General features: G+C 41.2%; 1 protein-coding gene across 1 annotated transcript in view; it reads right to left on the reverse strand.

Moving 5' to 3' along the window:
* Positions 1 to 23,883, reverse strand: part of LOC121276590 (ATP-binding cassette sub-family A member 13-like) — a 242,695-nt gene extending 218,812 nt beyond the window's left edge. The window contains exons 1-8 of the mRNA XM_041185175.1: positions 23,325 to 23,883; positions 18,207 to 18,304; positions 16,673 to 16,791; positions 11,691 to 11,866; positions 7,862 to 7,938; positions 6,607 to 6,728; positions 1,636 to 1,824; positions 563 to 739 (exon numbers count right to left, since the gene is read on the reverse strand). Coding sequence (XP_041041109.1) covers positions 563 to 739; positions 1,636 to 1,824; positions 6,607 to 6,728; positions 7,862 to 7,938; positions 11,691 to 11,866; positions 16,673 to 16,791; positions 18,207 to 18,304; positions 23,325 to 23,830 — 1,464 coding nt within the window. The 5' untranslated portion in view covers positions 23,831 to 23,883. The remainder of the gene's footprint in view (positions 1 to 562; positions 740 to 1,635; positions 1,825 to 6,606; positions 6,729 to 7,861; positions 7,939 to 11,690; positions 11,867 to 16,672; positions 16,792 to 18,206; positions 18,305 to 23,324) is intronic.
* Between the last annotated feature and the right edge of the window lie 3,854 nt (positions 23,884 to 27,737).

Genomic DNA, 27,737 nt, shown 5'->3' on the forward strand with positions numbered 1-27,737 from the left:
AATATATCGTCGTTCCTTTACTGTTGCTGGGGCAAAATCCTGGAATTCCCTTCCTAACAGCACTGTGGGTGTACCTACACCATATGGACTGCAGCAGTTCGAGAAGGAAGTTTACTACCACCTTCTCAAGGACAACTAGGGATGGGCAATAAATGCTGGCCCAACCAATGAAGTCCACATCCCGTGAATGAAAAGAAAAGAAAGCTGCTTTTTAATCCTGGATCATATGATTTTTAAAAAATTTTTGGGCATTGGTTGGCATAATAATAAGGACAATAAATGTTTCACAAATTCAATTCCATTGATTGCCTCAAGTCTGTATATTACCTGTATACTAATTTTACTAAAAATGCAACATTACCGCTTAGACCAATGGCACAGAAACTGAAATATAAGGAGGGGAATGACACAGGTCACCTGGTGGTTGTCCTTCTCACCATTCACAAGAAAGGAAATGCAGATTCTCATTTTCAAAGCTATTAAATGACTCCCAGCCATAAATTGAAACTTTACAAAATCTAAAGTAATCTTTCGATTAATGCTAAAAGTAAAACCGTTATACCTCATTGAATTCAAAAATAGATGGAAGATTTATGTCCCGGATGATATCCAAAAGTTTGGGAATGGTCTTCAAAAGTTGCACTGATTTATGGGTGAAAGAACTGAGTCCAGAGAACACATCCAGGATACTCTGCATCATCTGATTTACATGAGTGGGGATTATCATTGGTAGAAGTGCCTGGTTACAGTACAAAATGAAAACAAGTTACTGTGGTACACTTTGAAATCCTTCAGCAATCAAAGCTAGGCCACAACACTGGAGCTCAAGAGAGAATGGCATATATGAAATCATGTGTGTCACACATATTCCATGTGGCATAAATGTGGCAGACAAACAAATAGAGACATACACTATTCTATCTATACCCAGCAGAAATTATTTATTGAATTCATGCACAGATCTATAACAAATATTATCATAGGGCCATTGAATTCCTTTTCAGATGTTATAGACTTAAACTGGCGTGATGGGCCAAATGGGCTCCTTAAGTTCTGTAAGATTCCAAGAATTCTATGGTGATTTTTGCAACAATGCAGTATATTCAATTTTCCCCCTCCACCAAGATCTCACAACTCTCCCACCAGACCTGTGACTTCTGCCCCTCCACATGACCCGGGAATCATACCGTCCCTAAACTGGAGCAGCCACCAAATCCCCACCCACCCTAGGTCTTCTCCGCACCCCGCCTCCCCCAGTCAAGGATTGGACCTACCTGGTCCTGTGGCTACCTATGGGCTGCTCCCCGTCCAACCGGAAGCCAAGCCTATCAATCAGGCTGGCTTTCAGGTGGGGAATCTTTTAGTAATATCAACGCACATTGTAAAGTTAAAACTTAATAGCATGCATTGGGACCCCTGACTCCCTGTTTTCCCATGCTCTGCTGGTACCCCCCACTTCCGGCACATCAAGTAGTTAAAAATCTCCCCCCATGCTTTCTATTGTACAGAGAAACCAGAAGTGAAGGAAATTACAAGATAGCTCACAATTCCTGCACAGAAATGGTAAAAGGAAGAGGGAATGATTGGAAGAACAGAAAAATAAAGGAAAATAAAATGAAATGTTCTTTGCTTTACCTTGTAAGTGATGCATCTGAAGTCGATGTTCTGACTGATTTTTACAATAAGACTATAACTTTGCCAAGGAGTCAAGGAACATAGTTCAGGAGTCACAGATGAAACATTTATGTTGTCTGAAAGTGACAGCATTTGAGCCAGGCTTGCCTCATCACACCTGTCTACTGTGGTAATAAGACCTTGAATTAACTGTAAAAAGAAACACCTATCATCTTTATCAATATTAATAATTAATCAATATCTGATATTAATGAATATAACTGAGAGGTACGAAACAAAATAATGTAAACAACTCTGGATACCTTTATCATCCTCATTGTCTCATGAAATTAAACCTTGCAATATTAGGATTATTTAAATATTTTAGTACTTAGGGGAAAAAAACACTCCAGAAAATGCTATGGAATTACTCAACACCAACTCCATTCTCAAAATGTGGGGTAAATCCTGGACTCTCAGATATCACCATGGTCTTCCATTGTTTAATCTCAGGCTCACAGAAACCGAAATTTGGCCCAGTTTAAACAAATTTGTATTTTAAATCAATTTTTTTTAACAATTTGTATTCTCATCACACTTTGTTCAAAGACCCCTGGCCACTAATTCATCAGTTGTATGTCACTCTAATTTGTAGTTTGAAACAGGACTGCCTCAGAATTACAATGGAACAATTTGGTCTTAAACCTAATTGTCATTCTAAGAGAGCCTCTGTGTGGAATGCTGAAGTTTGAATTGAAGTCTATAAAAGTTACTGTACATTATGTCAAAATTCAGCCTTAACCTGAAAAGTAGTCCCGTGCACTTTTTGATTCTAACAGAAGAGTGATTAAAGTTTTTAAACTGAAATCAGGTGTTCTGTTATTCAAATAGATGTCTGGGCTCTCAGCCAATCCCCATTATTAAGACCATTTTCTCCCCTGAGGAAACATTGTTTGATTCACAGTTCAGGCTCTCTGATCTCTGTGGGCAATTGCACAATGTTTCTTGACATAAGTAAGTAGTTTCAAGTGTTGTGGTTTTTGGAACGTGAAAGGGCCTGGATAAGTGATACTTTTATTAGCTTGTTCAGACTTCTTTTTTCAAGGATAGGGGAAATGAATAAAGATTACATTTTTGAAAGCTTTTTCTTCATATATCCCAATTTACACAGTGTTGTTCATAGGTTCTGGTAAGTGTACAATGGGTCAATGGGCAAGTAAGTACCAGAGCTTGCCATAAGGGGGCATGAAGGGACTTAGGGGTAGGTGGAAGTGCAGAGCCTGGTATAGGGGACATGAAGGGCTTGAGGAGGTGGGTGGGGGGGATGAAATGGCATGAATGAGGCATTGGCAGTGTTTGAACAGTAAAGGGGGTGTGTGGGGTGAGGGCTAGAGGGCCTTGGTGTTTTTTTTTACTGGGACAAAATCCCACGACACCGAGGTGAGCCTTTTAAGCATTCCGCCTAGGCACCCAGCAGTCCCTGTGGCTGCCTCCGAGCTTCTTTACAGGATAGCTGACCCAACACCATCTCCAGCAATGGAGATGTTTTCACTTAAGGTGGGCAGGCTGAGCTAGAAATTTGCTTTTTTTGTTGTTCATTTATGGGATTTGGACTTCACTGGCTGGGCCTGCATTTATTGTCCATCCCTAATTGCCCTTGAGAAGGTGGTGGTGAGCTGCCTTCTTGAATTGCTGCAGTCCCGGTAGTGTAGGTACACTCACAGCGCTGTTAGGAAGGGAGTTCCAGGATTTTGACCCAGCGACAGTGAAGGAACGGCGATGTATTTCCAAGTCAGGATGGTGAGTGACTTGGAGGGGAACTTCCAGGTGGTGGTTTTCCCATGTGGCTGCTGCCCTTGTCCAGTGGTCATGGGTTCGGAAGGTGCTGCCTAAGGAGTCTTGGTGAGTTTCTGCAGTGCATATTGTAGATGGCACACACTGCTGCCACTGTTCATCAGTGGTGGAGGGAGTCAATGTTTGTGGAAGGGGTGCCAATCAAGCGGGCTGCTTTGTCCTGGATGGTGTCCAGCTTCTTGAGTGTTTTTGGAGCTGCACTCATCCAGGCAAGTAGAGAGTATTCCATCATTCTCCTGACTTGTGCCTTGTAGATGGTGGACAGGCACTGGGGAGTCAGGAGGTGAATTACTAACCACAGGATTCCTAGCCTCTGACTTGCTGTTGTATTTATATGGCTAGTCCAGTTCAGTTTCTGGTCAATGGTGATAGTGAGGGATTCAGTGATGGAAATACCATTGAATGTCAAGGGGCAATGGTTAGATTATCTCTTGTTGGAATTGGTCATTGCCTGACGCTGTGTGATGTGAATGTTACTTGCCATTTGTTAGCCTAAACCTGGATATTGTCCAGGTCTTGCTGCATTTGGACATGGACTGCTTCATTATCTGAGGAGTTGTGAATGGTGCTGAACATTGTGCAATCATCAGTGAACACATCCACTTCTGACCTTATGATGGAAGGAAAGTCATTGATGAAGCAGCTGAAGATGGTTAGGTCTAGGACACTACCCTGAGGAACTCCTGCAGTGACAGCCTGGAGCTGAGATGATTGACCTCCAGCAACCACAACCATCTTCCTTTGTGCTAGGTATGACTCCAACCAGTGGAGAGTTTTCCCCTTGATTCCCACTAACACCAGTTTTGCTAGGGCTCCTTGATGCCACACTCGGTCAAATGCTGCCTTGATGTCAAGAGCAGTCGCTATCACCTCACCTTGGGAGTTCCATTCTTTTGTCCATGTTTGAACCGCAGCTGTTATGAGGTCAGGAGCTGAGTGGCTCAGGTGGCCACAGCTCTGTTGATGACACCTTCCACCACTTTACTGATGATCATGAGTCGACTGATAGGGTGGTAATTGGATGGGTGGGGTTTGTCCTACTTTGTGTACAGGACATACCTGGGCAGTTTTCCCCATCATTGCCGGGTAGATGCAGTGTTGTAGCTGTACTGGAACAGCTTGGCTAGGGGCTCGGCAAGTTCTGGAGCACAAGTCTTCAGTACCATTGTCGGAATATTAACAGGGTCCATAGCCTTTGCAGTATCTAGTGCCCTCAGCCGTTTCCTGATATCATGTGGAGTGAATCAAATTGACTGAAGGCTGGCATCTGTGATGGTGGGGGCATCCGGAGGAGGCTAAGATGGATCATCCGCTCAGCATTTCTGGACTCCCCCTACCCACCCTGTGGATGAATATGCAGGCCATAGAGCCTATGGAGTTCTCAGAGAGAGGTCACATGATCCAGCTCTTGGATGTAAAAGAGATACCAGATTTTTGACCCCACCTTATGCCAACTCTCTTTCTGCTGAAACCTCTCTCATCAAAGCTGATCTGTTTATGATTAGAAAACCCCACCAGAAGACTTTATAGCAGCAAACTGAGAATTCTTAAAGGAGAATTCTACATCAACACTACTGCCTCCAATGAGAAACCACAAGAATCAGCAGCCACTGTGCACTGGGACCCTTCAGCTGTAAACAAACTTCTGGACACTACATGAATAAGTTATGTTTTTCTGACTTGACTTGTTAAAGTTTGGCCAGGTTTTTAATGTCTGGTAGTCTTGTCATGAAGCTATAATATTTTTCATAATATTATTGTGGTTTATTGTTAAGCAGGTTTATGAGTATGAGTGCGTATGGTTCTGCCTGTGTGATTTAATTAAATTAGAGTAAGATAGACTGCAAGCTTGCAATTATCAAAAGAAGCTAGGAGTAAAAGGCATTTGAAATGCTAATGAGTAAACAAGGATGAGGTCTTAGCATGTAGGGTACAAAGGAAATTTACATTTTTAGATAAGTGGGTTGTTTAGGTTTCAAAGTGATGGTAGGATGTTTACAACTAACAACATAAGCAAGGCCAAGCAGTATGTTTATTTTTCCCAAAGGTACTGACCATGTTGGCAACATGAAACATTTTTATATTATGGGCAAAGCACATTTCCAAAGACTTAGAGAACAATGGAATTTGCAGATTAAAGAGAGTGAAGCATGTACAAAAAAGGAAGGAAGGTGATGTTGGGAGGACATGTAAGATCTGAGAAGACCATGTAAAATGGACTTGGGGAATCCTCCAGCCACTTTTGAAGAAGTCTACTGTGTCTAGTAACCAAAGAGGAATGCTTTTGGGATTCCACTGTGGAGTGGGTGCTGTGGTAAACTTGCTGGCTTGCTATTTAAATTTAAAATCTATTTTGGACTGTTGTCTTAAAGGGTATGTGTAGTTGAGAGTCAGGTTAATAAGGGATTTTTTGATTTGTTATCGTATTAAATAACTCTAATCTTATGTATGTCCTTGAAATATTTTCTTTTGTTAATAAATGTTTTAATTTAGTTTTTAAAATCTCTAAATGTGTAGTGGACTCATTACTTCTGAATTCAGTGCCCAAATCTTCTTGTAATAAATACAAATTGCAAAACCATTATGACAGCATAGCCAAGTTTCCCTTGTAGATTTGGTCTGCCTGACACACATCACTTGCCATGTCATAATACTCTGCAGAGTTTTTCTTTTTTTTTGAATGCTTGAAGAGGTTCTATGTGTGTTATTCTTTGGCATTAAGGTGTAATTGGATATATTTGTACATTTTAATCCTTCTGGTAATAATTTCTGTATCTTTCCCTGAGTGAATTTTACCAATAAAGCTAACCCTTTACTTGTTAACTTAAGGAGCCTGATTGGCTTATTGCTTGACTGAGCCATATTCAGATATATATTAAATTGGCTATATCACCTTTTTGTAAAATTCAAGCTCTGCTATACCTAACTCCAGAGTGGGGCAAAGAGAGGAGTAGTGCACGCCTGCTAGCCTGGTTGTAATAGGTAGAAGTCAATGTGAGTTTGTAAAATGTTACCAAAAAAGATAAAAGGATTTATTCTTATTTTACAGGAATTGGCAGCCAAACTACCTTATAATTAACCAGTTATTTCTAGTTAGAAAACAGTGGCTGAATCCATTCTAGCAATTCTTGAAGTTACCTTTAAGAAAGTCATGTTTGCCTTCAATAATAAATCAATGACTTCAGGTGAGAGGTTGTTGATCTGCTGCAACTGCACTTTCAAAGCTGTGATGTTTTGTACACAGTTCTCTATTGGTAAACCTATTCAAAACAACCAAATGCAAAATGAATTAACTTTATACAAGATTAAAAGTAACACAAATCATATCAATAATAGGCAAATATAAAAATAGTGCTGGAGTAATAGTCCTAAAGCCAAAAAAAAAATAAGTTCAACAAAATTCACTTTTACAATATTAAAGGACCATCCACCCCAAAAGTACCCATTCTGTGCTTTATGGACTTCCATTTGTTAATTAGGATTTAATATTCATAAGCAATAACAACTGTGATCTTCTAATACTGTTAACTATTTCAAGATTTCTTCTATTTTTAAGCAAGTATTAGCTATGGTTTGGCCATGAAAATCTAGTGATTATACCATTGATCTAGTCTGCTAAACTACTAACATATAGAAAGTAAAATGAAAAAAAATGTAAATATAATCAAACCTATATAAAATGCTGAAAGGGAAACAAATGGATTAATGTTACTGTAGTAGAAGTAAGGTGTCACTGGTTAGAAACATAACAGCACTGTAAGTGTATCTAGATCAGATGGACAGCAGTTCAAGGGCAATTAGGGATGGGCAGCAAAAGGCTGATTTTGCCAACAACGCTCACAACCCATGAAAGAATTTTAAAAATGACAGTCGAAAGGACAAAATATCTAATTTTGCATATTTTCATCCATTAGCAGCACACTTCCATTTACCATCCAGATAATTATCTTAAAATTGTTTTAGTTAATTTGTGTTTGTTTTTTGCATGTTTTGAATTCATTCCCTCGTTAGCTATGCTTTTCATCACAGTTACTGTATTAGTCCTGAAGACCTTTGCCACAGATTCACCATTACACATTAAAATCAAATTATACTGGCCTAATTTTTGCAGTCAATGGCAAGGAACCTAGCTGATAGATTCTGACAAGGTTTTGACAGGCTTTTGAGCATTATCTTACTCTGACCACATCTGATCAATGCAGCACCCTCTACAGGATCTGTGAGCAGGGCAAGAGGCAACAAGGATCTTCAATCAAATACTGCACTCTAACAGTAATTTGTTAGCCTTATCGCTATTATCAATGCAAAGCACAGGAAATTATTTAATGTAAAGTTGCTGAACCCATCTTTCAAACAGACAGTGCCAGTTCCAGGCAAGTTATGGAAGTATTACCTTGAAATGTTCCAATGTTCTCAAATATAGTCACAAAGGAATTATTTGGAAAAAATGTTGCTGCAGCAAATTCACACCTGCAAAACAAGAAAAATAAAAAATACTAAATGGTAGTTGACATGAGGTGGTTTTGAGGTCAAATACTGTAAGGTTGCAAGACACTACTAAAGAGCTTTAAATAGGCCTAATCTTAAGAAATGAACCTAGAGAACTTCAAATATGTCACCTTCACTAAGCTCATTCTTTAAAGCTCAAGAATTCCCTTTCCGTTACTGAGGATTTTCAGGCAGCTGTAAGGTTCCATAGAGAATCTACTACTGTGCAGTGTTGATTAGTTGTGAATCTTTGTAAGGTTTTGGACAAGAGTGCCAGTTTATGAGCATTTGTTTTCAGGCCCCTGTAATATGTAACATGAATATGTTCCTCAAGCGTAAAACTGTGTTGCTCCTAAGCTAAACTAAATCAATTTACAACCTCAGGGCAGGAACTGTGGTACTTTTTATCATATATTTTAATATTCAAGAAGATGGTATTAGTGTTGTTAACATGAGAAAAAAGACTAGACACTACTGCATAAAAGACACCATATATCAGATAGAGTAGCTTCTTTTTATTTATTCATTCACAGGATGTGGGCATCTCTGACAAGGACATGATGAGCTGCCTTCTGTTTTTATTAATTTATGGGATGTGGATTGCTGGCAAGGCCAGCATTTATTGCCCATCCCTAATTATCCGTGAGAAGGTGGTGGTGAGCTGCCTTCTTGAATCGCTGCAGTCCATGTGGTGTAGGTACACCCACGGCACTGTTAGGGAGGGAGTTCCAGGATTTTGACCCAGCAACAGTGAAGGAACGGCGATACATTTCCAAGTCAGGATGGTGAATGACTTGGAGGGGAACTTCCAGGTAGTGATGTTCCCTTGTGTCTGCTGCCCTTGTCTATCTCGGTGGTAATGGTTATGGATTTGGAAGGTGCTGTCGAAGGAGTCTTGGTGAGTTCCTACAATGCATCTTGTAGATGATACACACTGCTGCTACTGTGCATCGGGGGTGGAGGGAGTGAATTTTTAAAAATTAATTCTTGGGATGTGGGCATTGCTGGCTAGGCCAGCGTTTATTGCCCATCTCTAATTGCCCTTGTTCAGAGGGCAATTAAGAGTCAACCACATTACTGTGGGTCACATGTAGGCCAGGCCAGGTAAAGACGGCAGATTTCCTTCCCTAAAGGACATCAGTGAACCAGATGGGCTTTTACGACAATCAGCCATAGTTTTATGGTCATCATTAGGCTTTTTAATTCCAGATGGATGGGTTGCCAATCAAGCTGTTTGCTTTGACCTGCATGGTGTCAGGCTTCTTGAGTGTTATGGGAGCTGCACTCGTCCAGGCAAGTAGGGAGTATTCCATACTCCTGAGTTGTGCCTTGTGGATGGTACAGGCTTTGGGCAGTCAGGAGGTGAGTTACTTGCCACAAGGTTCCTAGCTGCTGACATGCTCTTGTAGCCACAGTATTTATATGGCTAGTCCAATTCAGTTTATGGTCAATGTTAACCCCCAAGATGTTGGTAGTGGGGGATTCAGCAATGGTAATGCCATAGAATTTCAGTGGGCAACAGTTAGATTCTCTCATGTTGGAGATGGTCATTGCCTGGCACTTATATGGCATGAATGTTACCTGCTACTTGTCAATCCAAGCCTGGATATTGTCCAGGCCTTCTTGTATTTGGACAGGGACTGCTTCAGTATCTGAGGAATCATGAATGGTGCTGAACATTGTGTAATCATCAGTAAACATCCCAACTATTGACCTTATGATGAAGCAGCTGAAGATGACTGGACAAAGGAACCCTGAGGAACTCCTGTGTGGTGTCCTTGAATTTTGGTGAAAGTATGCTCACAATACTGTTGAGTAGGGAGTTCCAAGAATTTGACCCAGCAGCTACATGTTTCCAAGTTGCAATGGTGTGTATTTTGAAGGAAACTTGCAGGTGATGGTGTTCCCAAGCATCTGCTGCCCTTGTCCTTCAAAGTGGTTGAGGCCGGAAGTTTGGGAGATACTGTTAAAGAAGCCTGTATTTTGTAGATACAGATACAATGTGTCAGTGGTGGAGTGAGTGAGTATTTTAAGGTGGTGGAGGGGTTGACAATTAAGTGGGCAGCTTGGTTCCAGATGTTGTTGAGCTTTTTGAATGTTGTTGTTCCTTCACTCATCCATGCAAGTGGAAAACATTGCATAAATCTCCTGACATTTGCCTTGTGGATAGATTTGCTGTGTGGAAAGATTTTTGGGAGGTCAGGAGGTGAGTCACAATTCGCAGCCTCTGATCTGCTCTTGCAGCCACAGTATTTATGTGGAAGGTCCATTTAAGTTATGGTCAATGTTGATGGTGAAGAATTCAACAATGATAATGTCAGCTGTCCTGTCAAACTCTTTATATCATGCCCTGGGACTGAGGTGATTGGCCTCCAACAACTGCAGCTCTCTTCCTTCATTTTAGGTTTGACTACCGCCAGTGGAGACGTTTCCCCGATCCACATTGAGCTCCGTTTTGCAATGGCTCCTTCATGCCACACTCGGTCAAATGCTGCCTTGATGTCAAGCATAGTCACTTTCACCTCACCTCTGGAATTCAGCTCTTTTATCTATATTCCCAACAGGGTTATAATGAGATCTAGAGCTATGTCATCTTGACAAAATCCAAACTGAGCATCACTGAGCATGTCATTAGAGAGTAAGTGTCACTTCATAGCATGGTGGACAACACTTTCCAACTTCTTGCTGATACTTGACGGCAGATTGATGGGGTGGTAAGTGACTGGAATGGATTTGTTCTGCTTTTTGGGACTAGACATAACTGGACTGTTTTCAACTTTGTTGGTGTTATACATGTACTGGAACAGCTTGGCTACTTCTGGAGCTCAAATTTCAATACAACAGTCGGGGTGTTGCTGGGGCCCATGGCCTTTGCTGTGTCCAGTGCATTCAACCATTTCAGAATATCTGCCAGAATGAACTGAATTGGTTACAGACTGGCCGCTATGATGGGTCACCCACTCTGCATTTCTGGCAGAAGGTGGCTGCAAATTCATCAACCTTTTGTATTCATGTGCTGAGATCCACTGTTCTTGCAGATGGGGATGTTCATTGAATGCCTCTTCCTATTATTTGTTTAACTGTTCAACCCATTCACAATTGAATGTGGCAGGAGTGCAAAGCTTTGATCTGATCCCTAGTTATGGAGTCACTTAGCTCTATCAATAGCATGCTGCTTCTACTATTTAGTGTTCATGTACAGTCCTGTGTTGTAGCTTCACCAGATTGGCACCTCATTTTTAGGTATACCTGGTGCTTCTCCTGGGCTATACCTGTGCATCTGCAAACACCTTATTTCAGCATTGGTGGAACTCTGACCACCTACCATCTGCTTGGTGAGGAATGGTGCTCAAACAAGGGGTTCAAATTACTTATTTATGTTTTACAGTTGCTCTCAACATTCTGATAGCCTCTGATGAGTTCCCATGTCTTTTTGTTAGTTTAATAAAAAGTGAAAAAAAAATCCTTCTGGTCCACAGAGTCCACCATCAACAAGTGTGTTAACATGTCAAAAGATGTGCATATTACTGTCAAGTTGCTTTGCCAATAGTACCTATTACAACTGGGACAGCTCAATTAAACCTGCTGTAAAGACTCCTTACATTGAACCTGGATTATAGGGGCATGCCAGCTTGGTATGGGCACAACCATCTGTCTATGAGTGAAATGATGCATTTTGCAGGTTGAACAGAACTGTAAATGTTTTAAAGATAACAAATAGATTTAAAAGTTACCTTTCATATAGTTGCTCACTCAGTATTGAAGTCAACTCACAATTGCAGTGGTAGTTCTTCACTGCATAATCAACTGCTTGCATTGTCTGATTCATAGCAACTTGTGCTTGCGTGACGCTATTAAAATATCCCACACAGTCTTTCTGGGGTGGGAAAGTGAATGTTTCTTCTGAAATCTAGACAGAAAATATCAACATAATCCAACAAAATTAGGACCAGTAGTTTTCACAGAAAATCAACCTTGATATTGTCTCAAGCTCTGGCGCAGTAACAAATAAGCCTTGAAACAATAGTGTTAAAAACACATATTGGGTACATTCTGGGGAGCAAGTACTGAAAAGATAGGAACACGCTTTCAATTCCCAATAACCCTTCCAACTTTCTGCATAACCCTCAAGTTTTTGACAAACTACATCCTCTGAAGTTAATCATATCAGTGCTAACTTGATACAAAAGGAAAAATGGACATTGCTTCTCGAGCAAAATCATAGAAACATAGTAACTAGGAGCAGGAGTAGGCCATTTGGCCCTTCAAGCCTGCTCCGCCATTCATTATGATCATGGTTAATCATCCAACTCAATAGCCTGCTCTCGCTTTCTCCCCAAATCCTTTGACCCCTTTTGCCCTAAGAGCTATATCTAACCCCTTCTTGAAAACATCAGAATTTGTTACAGAATCACAGAATCACAGAGTGCGGAAGAGGCCCTTCAGCTCATCGAGTCTGCACTGACATGTGAGAAACACATGTACTCTTTGAAACATTTCAGGCATCAGAACCATTTGAGTCCTGACCGCAAATGGGTTAAAGGTGCGCCAATAGTTGGAATCTTCTGGGAGGTGGCCAATTAATATGCTGCTTCTGCATTTGGCACCATGGGTCCAATGCCAAGAAGATTCTGGCAATGTCAGCTATTTGCAGCCTTTTGGTCTCTTAATTGGCTGAATTAGCTACTCACGTTTCTTGGGTGGGTAGCTGCTGCTACGTTTTTCTCGCTTCCAGCAAAATTGCTTGGAGGCAGAAACGCGTCAGGGAGCCTGACCCAATATGAAAGTTACAAATTTAGTTTCTGGTCCAGCCCCCAAACCCGCCTCCTCCCCTCATATCTGATGAGAACTCTCATAACCAGATGGAAAAAGGCTCAGGGAAATATGGAAAAATAAGAAAGACCTCCATGTATAAATGCCTTTCACCAGAGGATGTTCCAAAGCATTTTGTAGTCAATGAAGTAATTTTGAAGTGTGATCACTGTTGCAATGTGGGACATGCATCAACCAATTTGCAATGTGGTAGTGCCCAGATACTCTAATTGTCCTTATGTTAATTGAGAGATAATTATTGTGCACGATACTGGGATAATTCGCCTGCTCTTCTTCTGAATAGTGTCTTGGGGTCTTTTAAGTTCACCTGAGAGGGCAGGTCTGAAAGATGACACCTCCTATAGCACAGAACTTCCTCAGCAGTGCACTGGAGTGTCGACTTGATCTTTGTGCTAAATCCAGTGAGATTCAAACTCACAATGTTCTGATTCAAGACGAGAGTGCTACCAACTGAATCACTAGTTGGTACAGCCATGTCAAAAAGGGAGAAAAGCTAGTCTTTGATTCATTTAGATACCAAAAGAACAGATTTAAAGAGTGATCGATCATATTTTTCATTGCATAGGGCATTATATATGGTTTAGAAATTTAACTTTCCTATACTGAAAATATTAGACGGAATTTAATGCAACTGATGTGGGTGCAGCCCACCGGTTGGAGGACCGGTGGAAAACCCATGTTGCTTCTGAGGAGGAGACCCAACCAAATTAAGCGCCTTAACTGAAATAAATGAAAGTAAGTTACCATAGTCCCGGGGGACCAGAGGCTGCTCTCTCATTAGAGAGAGACAACTGGTGTTGATTTTAACCTGAGGGTCACCACACCTCAGGCAAGGGGTGAGGTTGAGAAGGCAGAGCATTCATGGGTGACCTCAGTCGGTACAGGAATTGAACCTGTATTGTTGGCGTCATTCTGCCTCACAAGCCAACCGTCCAGCTAACTGAGCTAACCGACCCCTATGGGCCTTCCACAGCTGCCAGATATCAGAGGTCAGCAGCTCACCATTGCCGGCAGTGCCACTGGGAGCAGCAACTGCTGCCAGTAGCATTCCAAGGTCTTCACCAGGGATCATCGTGGGATCCACAGGCAGAGGTGAGTGAGGGTGGGATGGGAGTCTTAAGGAGGGCGTTGCAGGAAGGGGAGGCAGGGAAGTCAGAGGCAAGGTCAAGGGGTGGCTTTCAGCAACCACCCCCACCCCCCCACCCCCACCCCAGCTTCTTGATGCTAGATGCCTCGATGGCGCAGTAACTGCCTTTGAAAGAATTTGCTGGGCAGCCTTCAGGAGGCACAGGAAAGACGTGCAACCCCCGTTTAATCCCTGAGCCACCACTAAATTCTGGTGTGTTCAGGCAAAATTAGTTTCAATTGCATCAGTAATTAGCCTAATTAGCATCCTGCCATGAGTGGACGTGTTTTCCTCATGGGCCTCTTTCAGCCTCCAACTTAATCGTACTAACTTTTTAAAGAGAAAACTTGTTTAATTTTTAGATTTGGTGGTAGAATATCACCAACGTCATAAAAGAGTCAATTCAATTGATTAAGACTAAGTCGTAGCCCAGTCTAATCTCAGAATTCAGAGTGCTAGGGCTGGATTTTATGCAGCCCATGGAGGCAGGAAATATGGCAGCCAGGCCCACTTAATTGTGGGAGAGACTCCGCATCTCTCACTCAACAGTAGGAAAACCTCCGCCGAGGGCAGTAGGGACAGGCACAGGATTCTTGGCTACTGCTGGCAGGATGTCTCACTAATAAGCCAACTGACACCCATTTTCCCTGAGCCCCTCATAATTTAGTCGTGGCTCAAAGATTAAATGGGGCCTGCATGGGTGTCCCACAATTTTGGAAGCCCAACCACCAAAACCTATTGGAATTGCCACTGGCCTCCCAGTAGATGTGGAGGTGATGGGGTGTTGCCGGGGGAGGTTATCCTTGCTATCAGGCACTCTGTGCCTAATCGAGCATCAGGCTGGGGGAGGGTGGCCGCTGAAATCCAGCTGAAGAAAAAATCCCTCCTAGGGAACTCCATCAGAGCGGAGTGGAGTTGGGGGAAGAAAGGCATGCTACCTTTTTCCGACACTAGCTGCAGGTAAGCTTAAAGGACCAGTATTTGAATGTGGGTTACTGAAAGGTTGAGTGGATGGGTGAATGAATGAATGAGTGAATAGGGGAGTGAATGCGTGAATGAGAGAGAAAGGGGGGCTGGGTGAGTTTGGTGAGATGGATTGGTGCGTGATGGTGAGGTGGGTAGTTGAGTTGTCGGGTGGTGGTTGGGTGGTCAGTGGGAGTACTTGGGGTAGGGGGTCAGTTGTTGTCCAAGTGTTAGATCAGGTTTTAAACTGTCTAATATTTCTAGGATAACCACCAAGGTAAGTACTGCAGACCTGTCCCAAGTCTCCAATTCTAGGTCAGAGTCAGAGACATTTGCAGAGGGTCCAGGACAGCAGGGGAATTTCCCATCATTCCCAAGCAATTCTCATGTCAGTGAGTCAGAACTTCCACAGGGTCCTAACACATATCTTTCATTGTATGTCCGGTCTCTGACAATCCAGAGACTGGAAGATTTGGGCCATAATTTTTCGGAGGGTCATAAAGTACAAAAGAGAGAGGTGAAGTGACCAAAATGGGTGAGGGTGAAATGTCAGAACTTAGGGTGGAGATGGCTGAAGGCACGGCTAAACCTAGTGGGTTGAAGGGATTGGGATAGACGCAAGAGACTGAATTCTATCTGGATTGGGCAGGTCACAGTAGCAGCACCAGAGATGAGTGCCACTTCCATATGAGTGATATTCGGCCATCTGAATGTGATCATACAGTGGCCGGCCCATTAACTATCTGGAGGTGACAAGCAGAGGTAGGCAATGATGCGGCATCAGCTGACTAAAAGGCGGGTGTTGGCGCATGCACAGCTGCTTTGCTACTAAGGATTACCTCAGAAACAGTGCTGAAGACCCATGTACCATTGGAGCAGACCTGAAGACCCAAGGAGTGGACTGGGATGCTGCGGCTGCCGTGACAGAGAGAAGACACTAGCTGGCACCACAGTTTAACAGTGCCTCCCTGCAGATTCTGCTCCAGGCTACAATGGCAAGATGGCCATTCCTCTTTCCAATGAATGGCAAAAAGAGACCATCCCATCTGGCCAAGCAAGCCCAGACAGAGATTGCAGAGGAGATCAGCAACCATGAGGTCACCACGCCCAAGCACGGAGGTGGTGCCACAAACAGATCAGTGACCTCTTCACTCCAACAGGCTGAGTCCTCCGGACTGCTCTCCTCTTTGAAGCTTACATGTTTTTTATTAAAATAACCCTTATAGCTGTACAGCACAAATAATTAGATTTCTTCTTTCGAGTAGTACATAAGGAATTCCTTCACGCCAGTAATTGATAAAAAAGTAAATTATGATATATTGATGCTTTTTATTTGGCTATTTCAGTATCTAGTTGCTGACACAGCATTGAATCATATTATATAAATACAAAATGGTTGTCATGAAAATTTTCAGTCCATGGAATACGATGCAAAAAATGTTCCACGTCACAACTGTGTAGGAGAAAAACAAATTGGCAGCTTCTATTTGCTTAGGAACTTTTAAGCTTACTTGTAATTTTTGATAGCAAATGAGTAGATGCAGGCAAATAAAAAGTACACAAAGTTGCCCATAATGGCAATTTGTGTCAAAGCAGTTTCATCTTTGACTCAATTAACTTAAATGTGCAAAAATTTCAACATATGAAAGTGTAAATATAAAATGCTCATTGCAATAGTTTCAGCTAAGAACAAATTCTTAGCTGGGAAATTTTGTTACATCCATAAATGAATCCAACTGCATAAATAAATCAAATAGACAAAATGTTTGTTAGAGCTACAGAGCAGTGACTAACCTGTTTGAAATCAGTAGTGAAATTACACAGTTCCATTAAAGCGTGGATTAAGTGTCCTGTAAAATTCTGTCTACAATTCTTCTGTGCACACATGGCATCATTAACAAAATACATTTTCTCTGCAAAACAAAGGAGTTTACCCGGCTGAAACTAAAGTTATATTTAAGTTTCCATCCTGCAAGAACTTCTAGCAAGCACTCATATTGGACCAATAACAGAAAAGTAGAACATACAAATAACCTTTAAAGTAATTATTGTCCAAATATAGAGATTTTTCCTATCAACACCAGATTTTATGCCCCAGCCCCAACCAACCCCGCTGGAAAGCTTATAAAATTAAGTGAGTGGCCTTCCCACCACATTCCAACCCATATTACGGGCTGAGAGGGCATCAGGTAGCCCACCTACCCTTTGGCCGAATGAGACCCTTAACCATTTGCCTCCACCACTATTTTACATATGGCAAGGGAAGGCAGAGGCAAGATGGATGACCCAGCATCTTTCACTCCATTTGCTACTTGGGCAAGACCTCCTTTAAGGTCTCCCCTGTGTCCATCAGAGGCACACCCCCAAAATCAGACCCTCGTTTTAACCCTCCTCCTTGGCATCTCTAACCCAGCACCTGTCCCTTCCCTCCCTATTACTGGGGTCTCCCAACCAGGCCCATTCAAAATACCGGATTTACCTCTGAGTCTAGGTACCATGATACTTCTTCCTCGGGAGTGGCCAACACTCAATCATGGGGCTGTTGGGACTACAGAGCTGCCGGCCAATGAGTTTGAGGTACATGTCCTACTCTGAGTCAATTAAGACATTCCCAACATAACACTGCTGCAGAGCAGCTGGCTTTGAAGTGGGCAGGCTCATGACTGTCTTTTCCGTCGGTGGAGGGACGGGGTTGGGGTTGGATGTAATGGGGGGGAAGGAAAAAGTCTCCCTCTAAAATCCAGCCCCAGGTTTTATCTTTGATAATACTATACTAATACCAGGCTTGTGGTGTCCATTAACACTTCAATGAAATATACTGGAATGAACCAGGAAATAAGCTTTACAGACAAATTGATCTTTTTCACTTTAATCAAGTGTGTGGGCAATTTATTTAACTGTGCGGTCTCTTTAATTCTTTTTGCGGCTGTATCTGCAGGATAATCTAAAGGGGCCGACTTGTGCATAACCTATTTGGGGACTTTGGGTTTCTGGGTTGCTGCATGGTTATGTGGCTGTGCACCTTAGCAGCAACATTGCTTATGAATAAATGAACATATGAAAATGACAGACAGGAAGATAATATCTAGTTGATCAAGCCTACTGCACAACATGATAGACAATAAGAAATCAATTAATTCATTTCTTCAAAATCCAACAACTCATTCAAGCATTTCAACATTGCAAACACAAACTAAAAAGAGCATTGTTAAAGTTTGTTAACTATATGCATGCTAAACATAAGCAATATGAAATATGATTCATGTGTATTGTTATGTTGATTTAGTAAAATATAAAGTATGCTGTAAATTACAAAGGTTTTTTTTACCTGAAAAGTGATTCAGCATCTTTAATTGAAAGAGAGCTCCACTATATCCGTGCCCTACTATGTTACTGACCCAATCAAACTGACATAGCTCTGCCATTCTTAAAGAAAAGAGAATAACACAAAGGAGTCAGCAATAAGTTTTACCCAAACACATTACGCACCGGGAGGGGACAGTGAAACCAAATTATCATGATCAGAGTGTAAAATTTGCAATGCCAACAGAAACTCTATGTGGTCCAGCTTGAATACTTTGTAAAAACTTCACTCATTTTAAAAAACCAACTTACTAACATGAATTTATCATTCTAGATTATTACACAGGCTATTATTAATTGGTGTTTGCATTTATATATTTAAATATTATGAACAAAAATGAAGAAAGTAGTTAATGCAGTGCCCCTGCTGTTTTACCTCTGGAGATGAAGCACCAAGAAAAGTAGGAGTGATGGATAATTTTCACTGATGGTTTCAAAATCATTTCTAACAATCAAATGAATAGCTACCCTCTAGTTTCTTCTAGTTGGTCAAATCATGATGGTACAGTGGACTGGCATAGAATAAAGGCACGATAACTGCTGCCAAGATATTGGACATTGACCTGCATGATGCACTAAGTTTGGTTGTATACCAGCAGTAGGTTGTGCTTCCTGTTGCTGTACATATGTTTGGCTGTTCAGGTCAAGAGAGGAGTTAAAGCTTTCAGGTAAATAATGCTAGTGCTAGAGATGAATCAGTGCTACATGCTGATTGTTGGCATGATCTGCCTACTCTGCATAATTCCAGCACACAAGCCCAGCATCTGCGCTAACCTCCTATCCAAAATGATGTCCTGTACACCTACATCAAAAGTGTGTGTTTACAATGTGAATGCCATTTTGAGTCTAAAATGGTCACCCGGAATATTCAGTTGCTTTGCAACCAAATTTTATGGAATTGGTTTCACAATTAACAAAGGGCCACGTTTTTCCCTTGGCGCGAATGCAGTTTGCAGTCCTGCAGATGGATTTTGTCATGTTAGAAGATTGCTTAGGCAGCTGATACTATGGCTATGCAGAAATAACAGAAAGGAGGATTTATTTTTAAAATTGTCAGCGAATAGAACAAAGGATTGAAGACATAATGGTTAATAACATTAATAAGATAAAAATAATTGAGGAATTGAACATAAAAGCATGGATGTTATGTTTCAGTTATACAGGGTATTGGTGAAACCAAATCTTGAATATTGTGTGCAGGTTTGGTCTTCTTATTTAAGGAAGGATGTAAATGTATTGGAGGCAGTTCAGATGAGGTTTACTAGATTGATACCTGGAATGAGCGAACTGTCTTATGAGGAAAGGTTGAACAGACTGGACTTGTTTCCACTGGAGTTTAGAAGAGCGAGGACTGACTGGATTGAAGTATGTAAGATCCTGAATGGTATTGACATAGTGGATGTGGAAAGGATCTTTCCTCTTGTGGGTGAGCCCAGAATTAGGGGGCTGTTTTAAAATTAGGAGTAGCCCTTCTAGGACAGAGATGAGGAGAATTTTTTTCTCTCAGAGGGTTGTGTAACTTTGCAACTCTCTGCCTCAGAAGGTAGTGGAGGCGGGGTCATTGAATATTTTTAAGGTGGAGATAGATAGATTCTTAATAGGCAAGGGAATCAAAGGTTATCAGGGTAGATGGAAATGTGGAATTCAAAACGCAAACAGATCAGCCATGGCCTTAATGAATGGCGGAGCAGGCTCAAGGGGCCAAATGTCCTACTTCTGCTCCTATTTCATATGTTCATATTTGTCTATTGCAATTAGATAACAGACACCTGACACTTAGTACTGTATTTCTCAGTCAATAACTGACAGGTTAAAATTAATGAGATATAAAATGTTTCCATACAACTAGAAATGTGCATTTATATTGTTACGATGCCAGCTGATGTTAATACTGGACAAGTCAGATTCCAGGGTGAAACCTGTCTTGATAGATCTTAAAATTATTTTTTTTAGAAACCATGGAGGAAAGTTACTGAACAAATTCATCAGAGTTCACGATGAACTTCTAACATAAAGAATAAAACATTTGTTAAAAAAGGGAAAAATGAACTGTATTACACCAGACAAAAAGGTTGGAAAGATCTCAATACAAACACAAGGAAATGATTCAAACTCATAGGGCGGAATCGTGCCAGAATCGCACTAAGTGAGGTAAAGGGCGGGGAAATCAGCATTGATCCCACCGGCTGCAATAGAGGGTTTTCATGCCATATTGTCCCCGTCGCGCCTCATTAATAACGCATTCCCATGAAACCTGCCGGATCACTGGCAGGTGGCCTCTGGTTCACCAGCCCTGATGTGACCTCACCGCTTCCTCATATTTACACAGGCACAGCGCGCACACTTCACAATGCTTGCAGCACAGGGGTGCTCCACTGAAGAGGTAGCCTCAAAGGCAAAGAAGAGTGCTGCCCAGAGAATTAGTGGTGCCTCACTTGATCACCTGCTGGAGGCTGTGGAGGCCCAGTGTGATGTCCTGTGCCCCCGCTCTGACCACAGGAAGGGCAGAAACATGATGATTCCAGCTTGGGAGACAGTGGCAGTGGTGCTGAGTACGAACACAGTGCAGAAGAGGCCGGCCACCCAGTGCCAAAAGAGAGTGAATGATCTCATCCATTCCGCCAGGGCAAGTCAACCATCTCATCACTCTCAACTCACGCATACACATACACTCATAAGCCTATCACAAATCCACAGGAATCTCACTCACTCCCAGCTCAATGGACATCACAACTCACTCTCACACACGTCCTTACATCTCCATCTGGCTCCATCCCCTCTTCTCATCTTGTCCTCATTCCTTCTATGGCTCCACTAACTACCCACAAATGCCAACCATCCTTCTCAACTGCTCTGCCATGAATCATGCTTACACTCTCTCCATTTCTCTTTATGCAGGACAAGATCGTACACAATAAAAGGGAGAGGTCCCAGACCGGAAGTGGTGTGGCAGATATCAAGGGCCTGATTGACTTTGAAAACAGAGCCACCACGCTGGCTGGGAATGATGTTGACCATTCCATTGACGATGAGGTCAGCAGCAAGCACCTACATGAGGATCTTGCACCAGATCATTTCTCTGTCAACACTACTCTGTGTCTACTGTTCTGTGTGTCATGTGGCTGACATGCACTAATAATCTCCACTTTCTCTCCTAGGCACATCTGCCACTAGTCCGGTGTCCCTAGGCAACCTGGACCTTGACTCCAGTGCCGAAAATGCCTTGGACAAGGACCCTGAGGACAGAACTGCAGAAGACCCATCACAGCATTCACCCACACCCTCCGCAGCAACACACACCTCAGTGGAACTTAGATGTAGAGCAGATTTGGGATCACAATTTCATGATCACAGCACACAATCTGGTTCACGGCAGGCGGAGGCGGGAACATCTGATGTCACCAACTCTCAGAGGACTACTGGAGGCAAGGAATCTGCTGACTCTGAATCAGGTGATGAGCCTCTGGACTTGGTTAGTTAACCCATGGACATTCTGAGGTGGAGGGGCCCGGTGTACACCTCAGCCCTCAACATTGTGAGGTCACTTGCACTGTTAAACATTTACCCCCATCCCAGACACTCTGGTATTCCCCCCTCCCCATGCCAAGCCAGGCCTCGCCCTGGAACATCTGAACTTGCCTGAGGCCACTTCCTCCCTTCGCCAAGCCAGGCCTCATCCTGGAGCCTCCAAACTTGCACAAGGCCACTTCCTTCCTTCACCAAGCCAGCCCTCGCCCTCCAGCCAGTGAGAAGACACCCCTGCCTTACTGCTGGTCTAGTGGGATTGGACTTTCAAGATAGCTGCCCTGAAACCAATGTAGCATTGCACCGAAGCCTGATACTGATTCGCATGCATGATGCCCAAGACAACATAGGCCAATAGTCCTCGAATGGAGGAACTAAGTGCAGGTTGCCAGGTGCATGTTGCTTATGTACCATTGTGAAACACATCGGCTTGCTGGCAACATGATCCAGTGTGGGGGAATGATTCCGGTGAGCAGGGATTATAATTAGATGCAAATGAATGGAAATGACGATCCCAACATTCAGGAATGGGAAACACCAACTTGCCATTGGCATGAGGAATGGACAATCGCGAACTGTTTTTACGATGACGTGAAACAAATTTTTGTAATCTCGCAAGATTTTCCGTTCCCAACCGCCATGTCACCCATTTCAAACAGGAGCACAAAATCTCAGCCACACTATTACTTTTATCCCAGCAACACCATTGCACACACAAAAACCCAGTGAAGATTTACCACTATCTTAACACCAAGGCTTCTTGCTCGGACTGGCCCAGTTGCAAGCTGTTTTCTTCCAGCAGATTTCTGAGCATTCATTAGATGCTTTTTCCCCAGCTTGTATCCCTCCCTAAGACACCCAAAACTGCACTCTAAACTCACCATTATTTCAACTGCAGAGCAAACACATGAATTCCCTAAACTCAGTTCTCCAGCAGCCTTTCAGCATTTCTGATCAGAGAGCTTAGAACTTCTGTCTTCCTTCACTGACATACACACTCTGAACTTCTGTACTGTTTTTTCCTGTGCCATTGTGTCACTGGGCTCCTGTCACTGGCCAACAGCACAGTTTTTTCTACTTTTTTTTTTTTCCCCAAAATCACTAAACTACTAACCCCCTTGTAAGCTATCTCTCAGTTCAAGGGTTGTAAAACCTTATTAAAAATGTACATATACAAAAAAATCCAGAAAACCTGATATCTTTGCTAGGAGACCCTCCAGATTTCCCGGCACCAAGCTCACAAAAAAAAACTGAAACTTAAACCATGTTCCACCTTTCCTAATGCACAAATAAAAATTAAAATTAAAGTTACATTTAAAGTTATACATTATTGTTAACCATATTAAAAATTGAAACAAATGCGCTAATATTTTCAACTCCCAAATCATCTGTTGTTATGTCAATGTTTATTTTCAGTTATCGGAAAATAACACTCCAACTGTAATTTTTACTATCCTGGTCCACTATTGAATTTGCCACTGAAAATCATACCAAAAACGACACAACTTTAATTGTACTTTACTGAAAAAGGACAATAAACAGAAATAGCTCCATTTACCTTGTGTAGTCAACTGCTCCTCCTGACTCCTCAGCCTGTTTTAAAAGCAGTTTGACGGATTTAGAAACATCAGCTGCAATCTTCCTAATAGGACTGGGCACTTGAATTTTACCAAGAAACTCTTCAAGCACTTTCATCAAGTTCAGTGTCGCATTTCTGATTTCAGTGAGGTTAACCTTTCCATTAGTGTCAATCGCTAGGAACTCCAAGAAAGCATTACTGAATGCATGCACATTATTTATAGCTGTCCGATTGTTTTCTGGCAGCAGCTCATTTAGGACTTGGATGACCCTGTTTATCAATGCTCGCTGACTTTCAGGTGAAATATCCCAATGTGAGTAAGTTTCCAAAACTAAATTGCTTAGAAGTTGCAAGGCATAAGAGCTTTGGTTGAAGTTTTCATTGGAAATTGTAGCTGTGATGTAGGGGAGCAACTTTTGATAGACCTCAAGGACAGATGCGGCAGAGTCCATTTGTTCCATTAGCAACTGTGAAATATTGCTCATCAGAGGGGCAGAGTTTACAATTCTTACAAGTATTGAATTAGCTTCTAGAAAGTTTTGATCTTTTAAGAAATAACTGATGATGTTCAGTATTTTGTGATAGCTTTCATCTGGGAAGTTGGATATATGCTGCATTGTTTCCAGAATTTTCTCCACATCATTCAATGTTTTGTTAAAATGCAACACATTAAACTCAATTAAATCACCTGTTGTTATATTTCTCAACAAACTAATCACTTGCTTTACAGCTGGTAGTAGATTTTTCATTTTAGGATTCCTTATTGTGCCATTTAATATTTTGTCAATATCTGTCGACAGTGTCTCCAAAATGTCGGTTGCGTTATTATTAAGTGCATCTAGTAAATCATTTAGAATTGAATGCAGCGGTTCATTTTTGTAACCTGATATTGAAAGTAATGATTGCATACCTGTAATCAGTGCTGAGATATGTTTTTTAGAATTTGATGGTGTCAGTATATTCTTTAAATAACTAGTTAGAATTTTAAGAGTGCTGTGTATAGTTTCTGAATTGTTGCCACTCATCATACACATGTCACTGACATCAGAGAGGAAATTAATGATTTGTTCAGCAGAAGTAGTGTTTGTTAAAGTCATATTACTAATCAAGTCTAACACCATATTAGATCCTTGTCTTAATTGGGCAATGGGACAATTTACATTGTCCTCACTGGTGGAAACTATGACGTATGAGAAGTTATTCCAAATTTCTTGCATTTTTGTTAGAGCTGGGCACTTCAAACCATATATCTGGGATATCCTGAGCAAAAATGCATTCCATTCTTCATACTGTCGAAGAGCACAACCTGTTTGTTGAATGATTTCTCTGAAAACAGTGCTTCCTGAGCATTCCACTTTTGCAGTCCCTTGGACAACACCTGCAAAGAGTTGTTTGATATCAACTGCCAGATTAAAAGCTGTACTGAGACTCTGATTCACCTTGAAGTTACAAGCTTTTAAAAAGAGACCATCATCATCATCATCATCAGCTGTTTCTTCTGACAGCAGCTTACAAATTGCTACAGGCAAGCACTGTGGTATCTGTGAGGAATTAGCCATATTAGAAACAATCTGCAGCAGTCTGATAATCTTCTCATTAAATTCAGTCTGGTTTTCTTGCCTGAATTCTAATACCTTTGCCTGATGAGCCAGCCCAAACAAGTAAACTGCATGCAATGCTTCACTCACATTCATGGTGGAAAGATTCTGTATTAGAGTAATTCCATCTGGAATAATAGCAAAAGTTTGTTGAAAATGCTCACTTCCAATCTCTAGTAAAATTACTTTGATGACATCTAGAATCTCAGTCATGTTTTGAAGGTTTGATACATGTTTTGACATTTTTGTCACTTTTGTTAAGAAACTCATTATAGCATCTGAATCCCCAGTGGTGTTCATTTTTTTAAAGAGCCTTGTAAGCTCACTGCTCATTTGCTCCAGGTGGTCTTTTATGGCATGTATATCTCTGGTTGATGTCAATGTGGTTGTGAGTTTGTAAATTATATAGGTTATATTTTCTGTCAAGTTGATCTGGATTTGAGGATCACTTGAGAATTGCTGAGCAAAATCACCCAGTAAAAGAAAAATCATCCTGTGTACAAGTTTATCATTGAAAAGCGAAGTCCAGGGAACAGAAAACAAATTAAGTTCAGTGTGATTGATTCTTGTTAGGCTGTTATGAAGTGATTGAATGAACATTTCAGCACCATCAATGGCAGACACAGATGGTAATGATACCTTATTCAAAAATTCCACATAGTCTCTGATGAGTTGTGCAGTTTGAATTAGTACATCAAGCCTAAGTGGATCCTGCAAGGTGCCATTATCATGCCTCGAGTTATATGTTAATGTGACATTTCCCACAAAGGCTATCAGTTCATTTAGGCTGGACACGGCTTGTTTGTTACTTGAGCCACTGTGGACTGTGGTATTAAGCAAGTTTTGAAGATCTGTTTTCAACAGTTGCAGATGACAGTGGATTTCACTTATTGAGTTTAAATGTTGTAAAACGAAGAGTGTAATGTTGTGTACAGAGTCAATTTTCAAGTCCTGAGTGTGGCTTTTGTTTACAAAAGGATAAAAATATTGTATTACTTCACCAAAGCCTTTAAGCTCTTCTGCAGTTTCCTGAGGTACCTCAATCAGCTCAAGCACTTTAGAAAATGAATCTAAGCACACCAGCAACTGCTGAAAGAAACCACTTGGTGAAGGATTTGTCTCCGATGTGAAATGCCCAATTAGATTGTCAGTCATTCTAAGGACTTTCTGGACAACAGTGTAATTGTTACTGTTCAGGAATGTTGCTAAATATGAACTTTCATTCTTCAATAAAATGAAAGCATCCGCAGCCATTGTTGTATCATTGCGAACTTTCAGTATTTCTGAAACACCATGAAAAACTCGAGAGGCCAATTGTGCAAACTGTAAAAGTTGCTCGGTGTCACTGGTTCTGTCATTTCCCACAATCTGCTGTATTGTCATCAGAAAAGCACGAGTAAAGTTTGCAACATCTACTGTACATGCAATTTCTGACAGTGAAAATCTCTTCAAACCATTTATAAATGTATCCAGCTGTTTTTCTACAATTGAGATATTGTTGAAGGTTATGTTATTTATATACTCAATTAGCGGATAAAATGATTCACTTGCCTGTATCATTGTTAAGTTTGTCTCACATTTTGTTTTACGTGTTTCATCTAATTCCTCTGTGAACTGCACTGTTTGATGAAACAATTGCCTCAACTTAACATTCTGGATGTTCATGTCTTCTTTGGAACATTTGTTTGAACTCAGACAACTAACAACTGCAGCTTTAGAGAATAACATGCTGATAGCCTCAGCCATAGACAGATTAGAGGGAGTTCTTTTTTTGAAATGGAGAATAATATCCAAAGTGCCAAATAACATGTTAGAAATTTTCTCTGGCCTCAAATTTATGAAAGCACTTTGATTCATCTGAAGAATTAATTTGTGAAGCAGCAGTGAAAATTGTTGGATGTTCTGATCTGAAGTTAAAATGGCTGTTAGTGTATGAATCTGTTGAGATAGAAGTTTGACAGAATCTACAGAATACCACTGGCTTAAGTTAACGTTTCCACTGACCAGTTTGCTGAGATGGCCAAAGAGCTCTTCTGCTGTTGCACTGTCATTGGCCATGCTTTGCACTTGTTTCATTAACTGTTCTATTAAGTCATATGACATGTTTTCATCATTAAAGATATTGTAAGCTAATTCAACAGACATCCTCAGAATCTGAATGCTTTTGTTTTTGTAAGAAAAAGAATTAGGAAAAATAATTTCCAATAATGCAATAACTTCATAGTAATAAGCATCAGATGAATTTAGACCATGGAACTGTTCTTTTATATCTTGCACTTTGAAAATTGCTTCCTCAGTTTTCTTCATAACTTTGCTCATTTCAGATATGTTCACTCCAAAGATTGGAATGGTACTTATATCTGACAGAAATGAGAGTGATGGATCAGAAAGATTGGTATGTGTCAGTATATATAGCCACTGCAGCAGTTTTTCCCATTCCTTTTCTTCTGCATTGGGGTTTTCAGAATGGATTAATTGTTTAGTTAACACTACCAAGGTCTTGTATGGAAATTGACCTCCACCATTCTCATATGTTACTATTAAATTCAAGACCTCTTTCAAATATTGGATGGAGTGATCAAGATTATTCATGTTAAAGCTGTTATTGTAGAATAAAAGAATGTTTCTGAAGGCCAATTTGATACTTTCCAGATCAGCATTGGAGTTTAAGTTGGCAAATGTATGAATGATTGAAAAGAGCTTTTCCTGCTGAGGATCATGCAATGACCACATAGGTTGAAGGGCATCAATGAATTTGGAAATGGTGTTCAAGCCATCAAAGTTGGAGCCCTGA

This window comes from Carcharodon carcharias, chromosome 3 (genome assembly GCF_017639515.1).
Source record: "Carcharodon carcharias isolate sCarCar2 chromosome 3, sCarCar2.pri, whole genome shotgun sequence".
Classification (NCBI taxonomy): domain Eukaryota; kingdom Metazoa; phylum Chordata; class Chondrichthyes; order Lamniformes; family Lamnidae; genus Carcharodon; species Carcharodon carcharias.